Genomic DNA, 14,746 nt, shown 5'->3' on the forward strand with positions numbered 1-14,746 from the left:
CGGGCAGCATCCTCAGCAGACCTGCATCTGATCTGGCAGGTGATCTCAATCCCCCATAATCCTCCAGGTTAAACTCCTCCAGTTCCTGGTCTGACATCAGCAGCACAAACGCCAGAGCTGACAGCTGGGAAAGAGAGAGATCCCTTCTGGTTTCTTTTCCCTTCCTCAAGTAGCCCTTGACCTCCTCCACCAGAGAGTGGTCATTCAGTTCATTCAGACAGTGGAACAGGTTGATGCATCTCTCTGGGTTGGGGGCTTCTCTGATCTTCTGCTTGATGTACTTGACTGTTTCCTCTGTGTTCAGTGAGCTGCTTCCTGTCTGTGGCAGCAGGTCTTGTAAGAGTTTCTGATTGGACTCCAGTGAGAGGCCCAGAAGAAACCTTAAGAAAAGGTCCAGGTGTCCATTCTCATTCCTTAAGGCCAGGTCCACTGCAGTCTGGTTTAGGTCATGAAGTTTGTTAGCACTGAGCAGTGAATTAAGCTGAGAGGTTTGGTGTTGGTCAGGCATATTGCTTTCTCTCTTGCTAAAGTGCAAAAACACATATAAAGCTGCTAGAAACTCCTGAATACTCAGATGAACAAAGCAGAACACCTTCCCCTGGTACAGTCCAGCCTCTTCTCTGAAGATCTCTGTACACATCCCTGAGTACACTGATGCATCTGTGATACCAATGCCACATTCTGTCAGGTCCTCCTCATAGAAGATCAGATTTCCTTTCTCCAACTGCTGAAAAGCCAGTTTGCCCAGGGACAGAATGGTCTTCAGGTTCCAGAATGCATCCGCATCACGGTTTCCATACTTCTGACTCCTGTGTTTGGTTTGTATGATCAGGAAGTGTGTGTACATTTGCGTCAAAGATGTTGGAATCTCTCCACTCTCTGCTTCAGTCAGGATGTACTCCAGAACAGTGGCTGCCATCCAACAGAAGACTGGAATGTGACACATAATGTAGAGGCTCCTGGATGACTTCAGGTGTGTGATGATTCTGCTAGCCAGTTTCTCTTTTGTGATTTTCTTCCTGAAGTACTCCTCCTTCTGTGGGTCATTGAAACCCCGGACTTCTGTCACCTGATCAACACACTCAGGAGGGATTTGATTGGTTGCTGCAGGTCGGGAGGTGATCCACACAAGAGCAGAGGGAAGCAGATTCCCCTTGATGAGGTTTGTGAGAAGGACATCCACAGAGGCAGGTTCTGATACATTGTAGATGCATTCATTGTGCTGGAAATCCAGAGGAAGTCTGCTTTCATCCAGACCATCAAAAATGAAAGCGATGTTGTATCTGTCCTGGTTGGAGAAGGCAAAGTCTCTTGTTTCAGAGAAGAAGTGATGGATGATGTCCATAAGGGTGTATCTCTTGTCCTTAATCAAGTTCAGCTCCCGAAAAGGAAGAGGAAATATAAAGTGAATATTCTGATTGGCTATTTCTTCAGCCCAGTCCAGAATGAATTTCTGCACAGAAACGGTTTTTCCAATGCCAGCAACTCCTTTTGTCAGCACAGTTCTGATGGATTTGTCTTGTCCAGGTAAGGGCTTGAAGATGTCAATACATTTGATTGGTGTTTCCCTCTCTGTTATTTGTCTCTTGGATGCCATCTCAATCTGTCTGACCTCATGTTCAGTATTGACCTCTACACTTCCCCCCTCTGTAATGTAGAGCTCTGTGTAGATCTTCTCCAGAAAAGTAGGGTTTCCTTGCTTAGGCACGCCCTCAAATACACTCTGAAACTTGTTTGTTAGCCTGTATTTGAGCTCTTGTTGACATCTAGGAAACAGTCCATCTAGATATAAAAACATATAATTAAGTCAATCTGATATATTGTTATATGTAAGTGTGTGAAGTGAGCACTTTGCAGCGGCATTTGAAGCCTTTGTCATGAGAGTGATTAGCAAATTATGACAGACACCATATCCTGTCACTGTAGTCACCTTGACAGTCTGTGTTCATGGATCATCATTAGTAACGTCTCGGTTACTTACGTAACCTCGGTTCCTTAAGCAGGAACCAGATATAACAGTATGGTACATGACACTAGTCATGAGCCTAAATCGAAGCATTTATCCATTCACGTCTGAAAGGCCGCGAGATCTGTCAGTGCGCACTCCTGAGCCCGCCCCCTCAGGAGTCTATATCTTGGATTGCGCACCAGATCTCTGTCTTGGAATGAAAACTGAGCAAGAATATCAAACCAAGGTCACACTGTACACGCCAACTTTGTTATATCTGGTTCCTGCTTAAGGAACCGAGGTTACGTAAGTAACCCAGCGGGAGTGCTATAGCGGCTGACGCCATCATTCCTAACAGGCGTTGGCAGCACAGCGACGAGACTGACTGTCCCAGTCGGAACTGGCGCACGCATGTTTTGATGGCATTTATTCGTTCTTGAGACAGCCTGACCTCCATGGAGGTGGAGTCTGGAACCATGCCTAGAAAATGCGTAATTTGCTTTGGGCACAGAACGCTTTTTTCCCTGTTTATCACAAAGCCCAGTCGATACAGGTGCGCCACCACTAGATGGCCGTCCTGTACCGCTGCAGCCTCTGAATGAGCAGCTATTAACCAGTCGTCCAAATAATTGTATACGCGTAAGCCGCGTAGACGTAATGGGGCGATGGCTGCTTCTACGCACTTTGTGAATACCCTCGGCGCTAGAGCTAGGCCGAATGGGAGTGCGTTGAATTGGTACGCTATTCCTCCGAATGCAAACCTCAGATATCTCCGATGTCTGTGGTGGATCGGAATGTGGAAATATGCGTCTTTTAAGTCTATCGTGATAAACCAATCGTTTGGCCTTATAAACTGCACAAGCCGGCGTGGGGTCAGCATTCTGAACCGTAGCGGCATGAGTGCTTTGTTTAACACACGTAGATCTAATATTGGCCGATAATTCCCGTCCTTTTTTGGGACCAGGAAGTAACGGCTGTAGAAGCCTGAAGCTTCCTCCTCGGGAGGAACTATGCTTATCGCTTCTTTTCTGAGCAGGGAGACTATCTCTTCCCGTAGGAAGTGAGACTGTTCTCGCTACACCACAGATTGGATCACTCCGCTGAATGGCGGAGGGGGACGGGCGAATTGCAGCACATAACCCTTTGTGATCGTTCTTAGCACCCATGGTGAAACTGCGCATGCGCGCCAACTCGCCGCACAACCAGCCAGGTTGTGCTTTGAGTTGAATTTGTCGGGAACTAACCCGCTCATGGTCAATGAGTCTAAACCTAGATCTACACCCACTCCGCCTAGGGAGGGGGACGGGATCTGGGGTTGCCCCCTTATGGTTTTGAAAACATTTGGGGGGTGCAATTGCACTTTGTGCATCGCGGGGGGAGTCGCACAAGCATGTCTGGGCACTGCGCCATCTGGGACAGGAGTTAGGACATATGAGTGTGGTGCTTGTGAGAACCTGCTTACCGTGCTGGACATGATTTTCACATGTGAGCGACGGGCTGATTTTTGTGGAGGCGGTGTGGGCTCCACCGCTCCCCCCTGTGTGACCATTGGCTGACTGTCACCATCAGGAAGCCTGAGGCTTACCTCTGCCCCGCCCGCGGCGAGCGGAGTGCTGTCGCGGGGCCTGGGCTGCGCCCTGGGTAGGGCGCGCAGCTGGCTGCTGCTGTGCTGCAGGCTGAGCTGGAGGGCGGAAGGGGTGTCTCTGCCAGCCTCGCCTGGTGGGCACCTTTGCTGGAGGAGCTGGCGAGCGGAACCCGCTTCGCTTCAGGCCCAGTGTGGGTGTGGTGTGTCCTGAGGAGGACGTCTCACCCGGGCCGCTAGAGCGAGGCATCCAAGCCTGGAATACCTCTCTGCTGTTTTGCTGCTCCTCGAACCTCGCAGCCATTGTGACCACTGCTTCACCGAGGACGCCCTGGACAGAGACCGGGGCGTCGAGGAATGGTGCTTTCTCTCTGTCTGGCTTAGCCAGTGATAGCCACAGAGACCTCTGGGTAGCCACCGTGGTACCCATCACCCTCCCCAGTGCCTGTGAGGTGCACCGAGTCAGTCTGAGTGACAGATCCATCGCGCGACGGAGCTCTGCCACACACGGGTGATCTTCCCCCAGCGACAAGGCAAGCTCAGTCAGGAGCTTTGCCTGATAGCGCTGTAGCAGCGCAGCCGTGTTGGTTGTGCAGGCAGCCTGCCCTGCAGCCAATTAGGCTTTCTCTGCCAGCTGAGCCTGGTGCCTGGCCACCCGCGTAGGCAGGAGAGGCTTCTGGCCGAGGCGCATCGTGGGGGAGGCGTGCGAGAGGTAGCCCGCTACTGCATCCTCCACCTGAGGGAAGGAGAGGTAGCCACTCTCACTAGCCCTGTGGAGCTGCATGTAGGGCGCGAACCCCGGCACCGGGGCCCGGCCCGAGTAGGGGGTCGCCCATGTCGCCTGCAGTTCCTCGTGCACCTCCTCAAAGAAGGGGATGCAGCTGGGAACTGGCGCGGCGGGGCCAGCATAAAACTCCCCGTCCAGCAGCGAGGACCGCACACTGGGAGGGGGAGGGAGAGGGAGCCCGAGGCAGCTGGCTGCTCTCAGCGCAACCTCATGGAGTTGCTGGCCCAGAATCCGTGACGAAGTAGGGGGTGTATCCACCTGCGGCTTAACGTCCTGGCTTGTCTGCATTGCCTCAGCGATTGAGCTGTGCTCATCGGAGTAGTCCAGCAGACTATCATCATCCAGGCCGATGTCCAGCTCGAGTTCGGGCAGGACACCGCCCGGTGGAAGCTCCTCCGCCTCGCTGCCCCAGGGCTGGCAGGCGGCGGTGACGGGGAGAGGCCCAAGAGTGGAGCTGCAGCTGCAAGGCGGCTGCTCTCACTCACAGAGCCCACGGCTGGAGGCGCACTCAGTCCTACAGGGGCGTTAGCCCCGGATGGAGCCGGTGCAGCCCCCTCGGCACCCTTGCGCAAGGCGCCTGGTAGCCTTAGCTAGGGTGAGGCTAGCACAGATGGCACAGACAGGGTCATCGCCCGAGAGCGCGACCACTGCGTGGTCCCTGCCGAGGCAGGTCACGCACCGACGGTGGCGGTCACCCTTGACACGGGTGTGCCCGCATGAAAGTAGAAGAAAGTATTAAAACACAAGCACACTATCAGCAACGAACACGTTGTTAGCAAGCTAGCAGGCTAGTCAGAAACGTAGCCAGCTAGGCAGCTAGGATAGCAGCTACTACTTCCTGAGGGTTAAAGAACCCGGATAACTCACCAACCCGTAGAGAGCAAAAGCACACAAACTCTTTGACTTTTGGTAGCGTAGAGGACACACTCGGATCTGGCACTTCGTTTCTTGTGAAGTTTTCAAAGAGACAGAGATCTGGTGCGCAATCCAAGATATAGACTCCTGAGGGGGCGGGCTCAGGAGTGCGCACTGACAGATCTCGCGGCCTTTCAGACGTGAATGGATAAATGCTTCGATTTAGGCTCATGACTAGTGTCATGTACCATACTGTTATATCGCAGTGAACTGCGATAAGGAACTGTTATGACCGCTTGCAGAATTGTATGTACCAGAGTCATGTACTGTAAGAATATACCTGTTTGAGAGCCATCGGAAATGATTGTTAATGGTAACATGATACTATAGTATTTCTGGACACTGACTCATGATATACTGTGTCATCTGCCATGACATCTGTGACATGTTAATGGCAGGTTTACAGAGGGCTCATGGGAAGTGTTCCTTAATTTACTCTGTCCTTACAGGCATTACAAACATAGAAATAAAGTGTGAAATAGCACTGTTATTTTTCCCGCGATATTTGAAATCACATATTAAAGGATCAATTACGTTTATACAGAATGTAAAGATTTATCTTCGAAGTCTTCAATACATTTTGAATCAAGCTGCAATAACGATGTACAATATTCAGTAACTCAGTGTTGAGTAAATATCTCACATTTCTCCAGCTGCTGAGCAATGATCTCCTGGTTCATGTTCTTCAGGATGTGCACTGCAATCTTCAGAGCTCCATCTCTGGCATCTCTTTGGTCCTCCTCATCCTCCTCCTCACTACAAGGGGATTCTGGGTAATCATGAGTCAGGAGCTTCTTGAGTCTCTTTAGTTCATTCGTCATGAAAGTGATGACTTTGTGTTCAAGCTCCTGAGCAAATTACATAATTCCATCAGTGATGAAAAAACAGAAATTAACATTTGCATGATAACCTCTATATCTCTGATCAGTTGTTTTTATGCATTAAAACATTTCCTGTGCTAACAGTTTTTATCACCACTTACATGGGTTTTCTGAAACTAGGTCTCATTTAAAAAAAATGCTAAACACAATTCACAAAACTGCACACACAAAATGCAAAACACCACAAATCTATTGCAAAATGAAACACTGCATTCAAAACTAAATAATCCCTTTCCATAATCTAGAGTAGTTCTTAACTAGTTGTGTTAATTTTTTGAGACAAATTCATGAGGTTAAAGTTTTTCATCAGTAACTACACACTAGTGTGACAGATACCACGTGTTATACAGCAGCACTTTATTTTGACTAACTGGGTGACAACAGACTGAATATAAAAGGACCTAGAGTACTTTCAGTAATTTCAGTACTTTTTCCAAAACACTATATTACACACACACACAGAGAGCGTGCCTTCTTCATTTCAGTGCTAGAACGACCAAAATGCAAAACAGCTTGCTTGAATAAAACGTTCAGTAAAGCAAACTGAAATATTTCAGTAGTTATATATAAATGCTGCAACTGTAACAAAGAGGTTTCACAGTCCAGTGCATTACCAAAACAGCATTTCAAAGTGTTCTGTATAAAAACACATCTACCCAATATTTTATAGCAGGCCAAGTAAATGTATAAAAAAAGGAAATTATCCTTTGTACACGATACATGAAAAGACACTTTGTGACCGTACCCAGCCTCTTATTGGGGTCGTGTCACAGCAACTTATCAACATCTCAAAAAGGCACACAAGGGTTCAAGATCTTATCATTGGTGTCTTAGAAAGTTAACTATGTATATAATGTTTTGCAAAAAAGGGTTTTATGACATACAAAACGGAGCCAAAGGCTGAGAATTAGCTTATGGTTTTGTTGATTTGGGGTGGGATTTTAGAGTTTGAGAAATCATGTGACATGTAAAAATCATTACCTAGTTTAGAGCATCAAATGGCAACACACACACACACACACACACACACACACACACACACACACACACACACACACACACACACACACACACACACACACACACACACACACACACCTTGAATACAGTAGACAATTCAGTTTGACAAGTTTTGCTGAAGGATGGATGAATTGTTTGTTCTTCCTGTTGGACACTGAAGAAAATACAAGGACAGCAGGTATTGGTCAACGATGCATTTACAGGTAAATATCTATGCACCAAACAGCAACACTAAGCACAGAAGTAATATGTGAAGTATGAGACAAACATTTCATCGCCTTAATTTAAAGATGGCTCATTTCTCCTTGTTTTCACTCTTTTTACCATCCAGGTAAAAGTGATGAGGAGTCGTGTGCTGTTACAAAACTGTAAAATATTCTGCTGCAAATATTATGTACCGCAATGGAATTGAATTTGTAATGCTGATAATACCTGTATGAGCAGTTGGGTGACACTGCTGTAGAAGAGCTGAACCCAAATGCACGACATGTAGACAAACTTTGAAACACAAAGGGGAATCTTTACTGACACACAGGCAGGTACAAACAGGAAAGGTGCAGTGAGACAGCATGAAACCAAACATGAACAACATGTAACCATGAACACTGACAGACAAAGAACTGATGAAACACGAGAGTTTAAATACACAGGACTAAAAAAGAAAACAAGACACACGTGGGCAGGGAACAAGGAGACACACCAGGCTGTAAGGAAAGGGGCGTGAACAAAGGCACAAGGGACAACGAAAGCACATGGAACACAGGAAGTAAAAACCTGTGTTAAACTCACACTGCTAGGGAAATGTAAAACTGTACTGTCTGCTACAACAGTAACATTCACCTCTCACCTCCAACCACCTGTCATGGACACACTTATATCTTATATATTCACCTCTCACCAACCACCTGTCATGGACACACCTATATCTGTACCTACAGCATTTTTTAAGCGGGTCTTTGACAGTGTTTCAAGTCATGTCCTGAAGATTATGAATACATCTCTTCAAACTGGCATCTTCCCAGATGCCTTCAAAACAGCTGTTGTAAAACCCTTACTAAAAAATAACAACCTAGATGGTAATGCACTGATCAACTATAGGCCGATTTCCAATCTTCCATTCATTAGTAAAGTACTTGAAAAGATAGTTTCAGTGCAAATAAACTCCTTTCTCAAAGAAAACAATATCCTGGAGAAATTTCAATCAGGCTTTAGAACATGCCACAGCACTGAAACTGCTCTTACTAAAGTAATCAGCGACCTCAGACTAAATTTGGATGCAAATAAGGTCTCAATCCTGGTCTTCTAAGACCTAAGTGCAGCATTTGATACTATTGATCATGATATCCTAATTCGTTGTCTTGAAAAGTTAGTTGGGCTTTCTGACTCTGTATTAAACTGGTTCAGAACATACCGGTACATCAAAGGGAGAAAGTTTTATGTCAGGCTTGGAGATCATGTGTCTAAGAAACATGACATCTGCTTTGGGGTTGCACAAGGGAGCTGCCTTGGTCCATTATTATTCTCACTGTACATGCTGCCACTTGGGGACATCATTAGAGAACACAATGTATGTTTCCATAGTTATGCTGATGACACGCAACTGTACATCTCTGCTGAGCCAAATGATGCTGCAGCAATAAACTCCATTACTACCTGTCTTTTGGCGATAAATAAGTGGATGAGCAACAATTTCTTAAAGTTAAACGAGGACAAAACTGAGATCCTACTAGTCGGCCCTAAAACAAATAGAGAAATGCTGTTTAATAATCTGGGGAAATTAACTCCCTTGATTAAATCGGAGGTTACAAGTCTTGGTGTTATTTTAGATTCAGATTTAAGCTTCAAGTCTCACATTAACAAGGTGACGAAAACATCATTTTTCCACCTTAAAAACATAGCTAAAGTCCTGCCATTTATAAATCAAAAAGATGCTGAAAAACTGATTCATGCCTTTATTTCAAGCCGTCTTGATTATTGTAATGCAATCCTTACTGGCCTCCCAAAAAAAACAACATTGAGACTTCAGCTCATTCAAAACTCTGCAGCTCGGCTATTAACCAGAACCAAGAGGAGAGAGCACATAAGTCCAGTTTTAGCTGCTCTGCACTGGCTTCCAGTAACTTTTAGAATTGACTTTAAGGTCCTTCTCCTAATATACAAAGCCCTTAATGGGCTAGGACCAAGTTACATTGCAAACTCCCTAGTCAAATACTTGCCCTCGAGAACACTGCGATCATCGAATGCTGGCTTATTGGAGGTTCCCAGCAACAGCCGTAAGAAAATCGGGGACGCAGCATTTGTCAATTACGCCCCAGTGCTATGGAACATACTGCCTATAGACATCAGGGAAGCCAGCTCGCTTAACATCTTTGAAAGAAAACTAAAAACGTACCTCTTCACATTAGCCTTTAACTAGCTACCACTTCGCACTATATATATATATATATAAATACTTTTAATTTAATTTAATATAAATCTCTACTTGTGATATTAAGGGGTTAGATTAAATATATCTCTGCAGTTTTATTTTCTATCTTATGCTATACATTTTATGTATTCAATGTTATAATTTGAATTATAATTATTATTTAATTTTTTTGCACTATATCTGAGTTATGTTTCTATGATGTCTATTTTTATGTGCATGTAATTTCTTTGTGCATATTATGTATTTGCTGTAAAGCACTTTGAGCTGCATTCTTTTGCATGAAAGTTGCTATATAAATAAAGTTTTATTATTATTATTTGTATTATTATTATTATTATATCTTATATATTCACCTCTCACCAACCACCTGTCATGGACACACCTATATCTTATATATCCACATCTCACCAACCACCTGTCATGGACACACCTATATCTAATATATCTTCAAGGCATATTATATTAGGTTCCATTATATATTATATAAGTGTTCATCTTGACAAACACCATTAAACATTCTCTATACACTCAGGATCAGGATTTCCAAGTTTGTTTTGTGTTTGTTTTAACAGATAGTCCATCTGAAATTCCTCACACACTCTGTACACATCAAACCACTGTGCACATTGTTCATACCTGGCATCAGAATGACTGTCTCCTCCTCTGAAGTCGATAGCCTGATCTTTTGACATGTCACTCTTCATGGACACACAGCTGGGTGCAGGAGAGTCTGGCCTCCATATCTGAGTTTGACTTTACAAAGAAAAAAAGCAAGACTGTATGTAACTCAAACTGGTCATTCTTAAAGCTGTGTGCTAATACTAACTAGTTACACTAGGGGGAGCTCCTGAGTCTGTTCTGTGACCAGTCACTGTGTTCAGAGAATCATTTATGCCGGTCAATGTGTTCCATGACCGGTCAATGCCTGTGGCATCTTGCACTAGAGAGTGCACTAGGGAGAGCTCCAAAGTCTGTTCCGTGACCGGTCCGTGCTGCCATCGACTAATAGCCAACACTGATCATTTCAGCAGAAGGAGCTCTTAAATCTAGTCTTTGACCAGGCAGAGGCATTGGAACTTGCCGTAGGCAGACAGAGTAGCTCTGTCCCTGTTGTCCAGGCATTTTATACATTTAAACTTTTTTGGACATTTCATCTTTTGTCACTATTCATGGACACACAGCTGGGTGCAGGCGAGTCTGGCCTCTCATCCACTGGGCTTCAGAGAAGTAAACACATCATACAGTAGTAACTCATTAAAGACAGTGTTCTACTTGAGGATATGTGATGTCACGATCATTAGGTCACTGGCTCATTATTTGATATTTGATTTGATTAATATTTTCAGCTCAACTGCCCAGGTTTCTCTTGGAACACTTATGTCTTTATATGTGTCAGGGCCGGGCTCGGGAAGCGAACCCTGGCCGCTGGTTCTCTGGTCCAGAGAGAAGCTCACTGAGCTGATGCAGGAAGTAGGACCCAAGTGCTAGATGCTTGCAGGAATTGTTGTCTTTTTAATCACTTCTCCATAACAGGGAAAATCCAAAAACACATAAAGGAATAATCCAAACGCTCAGAAGACAGTCAAAAACAGAGAGCAAAAACAGAGAAGTTGATTCTAACAAGACTAGGAAAAACAAGAGATTAACAAAGACTATGACTTAGACCAGGGGTTTTCATCTGGTTTTGTCCCAGGGACCACCATTCTGACCAGAAAGTAATCCGCGGCCCACTGATGCCAGTGATTTCCAAAACATTTTACAGTCCCGTACCCTTCTTTTTCATGTTTGTAACCGCCGCCACGCCCCCTCCCCCCCCACACATATTCTGCCTATAACACTTGTCAGTGTAATTTCTTCGCTGAATATGGGTCTACATCAGTATTTTGGGCAATGTGACTTGGCTATTCAGACATAAATAGGTCGACGGGCCCAGGTATATTTATAAAAATAAAAAAAGTCAATGGTGAACTGATCAACATAGGCTTATGTCGCGGACCCCCTGCAATGCCGTCGCGGACCACCAGGGGGCCAAGGACCCCTGGTTGAAAACCCCTGACTTAGACAATAAAACTGGAACTAGCAAACTTGAGACTTGAGAGCCTTGAGAGACTCGACACCTGAAACAAGAAACATGAAAGCTAGAAGCCAGTACTGACCAGAACACAAATGAATAAGTCACCGAAAGGAACACCAAAAACAACCGGGTATAAATACAACTCTTAATTGGTCATGTGACCAATTAACTAACAAGCAGACAGGTGGAAACAATGGAAGGAAAACAGACACAGGAAGTCAACCAAAGCACATGTACAGGTATAACAAACACAGGAAGCACATCTACAGACATAACCACACTACAAGCCTCTCTAGTTGGCAGCCTCTAGAGGCCCGGAGGTCCCAACTCGTGACAGAGATCCCAAGTCGTGACAATATGTCTTTCAGTCAGCATTTTATGGAGGTTTCCCTTTCAGATAGGTGGCTCCTTTACTACACTGAGATTATCATTTTCCTCATGATTACTCCGAGCCCACAGACTTCCATTAGTATAAAGAGGTCCTATGCTCTTCTAGTACACTTACTTTTTAATCTGGACCTGGTCACATATTACGTTGCTCTGATTGGTTGTAGGTAACCAATTGAGCGAAGAGGCATTTTTTCTCCTGGTTCGGTTGAAACACGCCCCATAATCACAGCCCAATGGAGCAGTATCAGAGTCATATTCTGACTAGAATTATGAGTATGACAACGTCAGGCTAATCTTTCCCTTAAATACCCAGTTAATTAAGTCCTACATCTAGTATAATAAATAATCACCTGGACTTTGGTGTTTACACTGAATGGGATCACACAGTCACACAGACAAATGGAGGGCTTTGTCACCTCCTGGAGGGGGGGGGGGGTGTTACCTGCAGCCCACAGAGACCAGAATTTCCATGTCTCTCAGATCTATGTGAAAACTAATGTATTCAGCTGCAGGACTTAGACCCCTCCCCTCCTTTTTTCTATATCTACCTCTCTACCTGGCTGACTCCAAGCAGATGGGCCCCCCCTTATGGGGTTCTACTCTAGGTTTCTTCCTCTTAACAGGGAGTCTTTCCTTGCCCCTTTAACCATTGTGCTTGCAACAGGGGGGTTCAGGCCCTTGGCTCTGTAAAGCCCCTCAAGGCAATTTCATTGAATTTAATTGAAAAGTGAATGTACAAAAGAAGACTAACTCTGCTTCCAGATTAAAACCTGTCCTTACCTGGGATCAGGATGACTTTGTCCCTCACTAAAGTTGATGATCTGACCCTTTGACCGATCACTCTTCATGGACACACAGCTGGGTGCAGGAGAGTCTGGCCTCTCATCCACTGGGCTTCAGAGAAGTAAACACATCATACAGTAGTGACTCATTAAAGACAGTGTTCTACTTGAGGATATGTGATGGCAGAGTCATTAAGTCACTGGCTTATTATTTGATTCCTCTGTGAGCTATGTCATATTTTGTCTTTGTGTTAATGGTTCAACTCAATATAATAACTTGTTTGATCAAACAATCCTGTTATTCTGTGTGTGATAATGGCTATCTTGTAGTTCACACTTCTAGTCAGCTTTTCATGGAGTTGTGTTACAGTAATAGTATTCAGTAGTAGAGTAGTAATATTTTCAGAACAGCGGCTCAGGTTTCGTTTCTCTGTAAAGACTTATAATATGTCTTCTAGGAAGCATTTTATGGAGGTTTTCCTTTCAGATAGGAGGCTCCTTTACTACTCTGGGATAGATTTTCCTCATAATTACTCCGAGTCCACAGACTTCCACTAGTACAGGGAGGTCCTAAAATCTGTGTTCATTTTCAGATCACTTGCACTTTGTAACATGAAACATATTTAGTAGTGTACGGAACCATTTTCCAGACCAACGACAGAACTAGGAGGGGGCGTTCATCTTTTCTTCCTTTGCAAAAATACAAGACATTATTTAAGGGCCATATATTGTTAATTTTAATTAATCTGACTCAATTTAGGAACTCAGCCTCTGTTCTTTTAATGCTATATTATAACCTGTTAGGAGGGGTTTGTCACCTCCTGAGGGAGGTTACCTGCATACCAGAAGTCCCATGTTTCAGAGATCTATGTTAAAACTTATCTATGTTAAAACTGATCTATGTTAAAACTGATCTATGTTAAAACTGATCTATTCCACTGCAGGACTGAGTCCACTGTACCACACTGAGACCATTACACGCACACACACACACACACACACACACACACACACACACACACACACACACACACACACACACACATACGCACACATGCACACACACACACACACTCCTCACCTTGTATGTCCATGTCCACCAGCAGAGCCTCCATGTTCACTCATGTTGGACCCAAAGCTGTGGTCACTTCCTGTTTAAGACAGATACTTACATATTTGTAACAGTTCTGGAACTTGATGTTAGACATGTGAAAAGCTGTAGTATTATAATAAATGTGTTCATTTTGATTATTGATATTACATATATGGTAAATGAGTGAAATATTCTCTAATAGCACTAAATTGGTAGTTTTTGGATTACATTTCATGTCATTTGCCACATGGCATTTTAGAGTCTCTTAAAAACACACATGGTATATTAGCAATGCATAAAGGCCCAGCAGGTGACATCTGATCCATCTGATTATTGTTACAGATGTTTTTAAACGCACATAGAATATCAAGTTGTGGCCGAAGGCAGCCTACATTTTCAATTTTCAAGCTGGCATAGACCTATAAGTAACAGAAAATAGTAATTGATAATCAAAAATACATTGAAATCAAGAAAAACACCAACTCACGTTTTCATTAAATACACCTAATTTTCCTGACTGAAGAAACAGTCCTACCCAGCATGAAATCCATCGACGCAAATGTACCTGGACAAACTGGTTCAACCAGCTAGTGGAAAGCTTACTTTTGTTTACTTCAAAAGAAGTTTTTTTTCCACCGGGCAAGAACCAAACAGACTAATAAAAAGAGTTCCACCCTATTGAAAGCCAAAGTGCACATGGAATAATGTGGGATCGTTGCACCTGTTCTTCTGGGGTTTGAAGGAACACAGGCAAACACGTCCGTCAGAATTAAGAGTCCATTCAGGCTCATTAAATCATACTTTCCATGTTAAAATATGAGCACAACAGAATGTAGGTCTCCTTGC

General features: G+C 44.3%; 1 protein-coding gene across 1 annotated transcript in view; it reads right to left on the minus strand.

Annotated features, from left to right (window-relative positions):
- The window catches only part of LOC116219485 (NLR family CARD domain-containing protein 3-like), an 8,208-nt gene extending 924 nt beyond the window's left edge, over positions 1-7,284 (minus strand). Inside the window, exons 1-3 of the mRNA XM_031562776.1 lie at positions 7,212-7,284; positions 5,876-6,080; positions 6-1,782 (exon numbers count right to left, since the gene is read on the minus strand). Coding sequence (XP_031418636.1) covers positions 6-1,782; positions 5,876-6,053 — 1,955 coding nt within the window. The 5' untranslated portion in view covers positions 6,054-6,080; positions 7,212-7,284. The remainder of the gene's footprint in view (positions 1-5; positions 1,783-5,875; positions 6,081-7,211) is intronic.
- Positions 7,285-14,746: the final 7,462 nt, after the last annotated feature.

The sequence above is a fragment of the Clupea harengus genome, chromosome 25, assembly GCF_900700415.2.
Source record: "Clupea harengus chromosome 25, Ch_v2.0.2, whole genome shotgun sequence".
NCBI lineage: Eukaryota > Metazoa > Chordata > Actinopteri > Clupeiformes > Clupeidae > Clupea > Clupea harengus.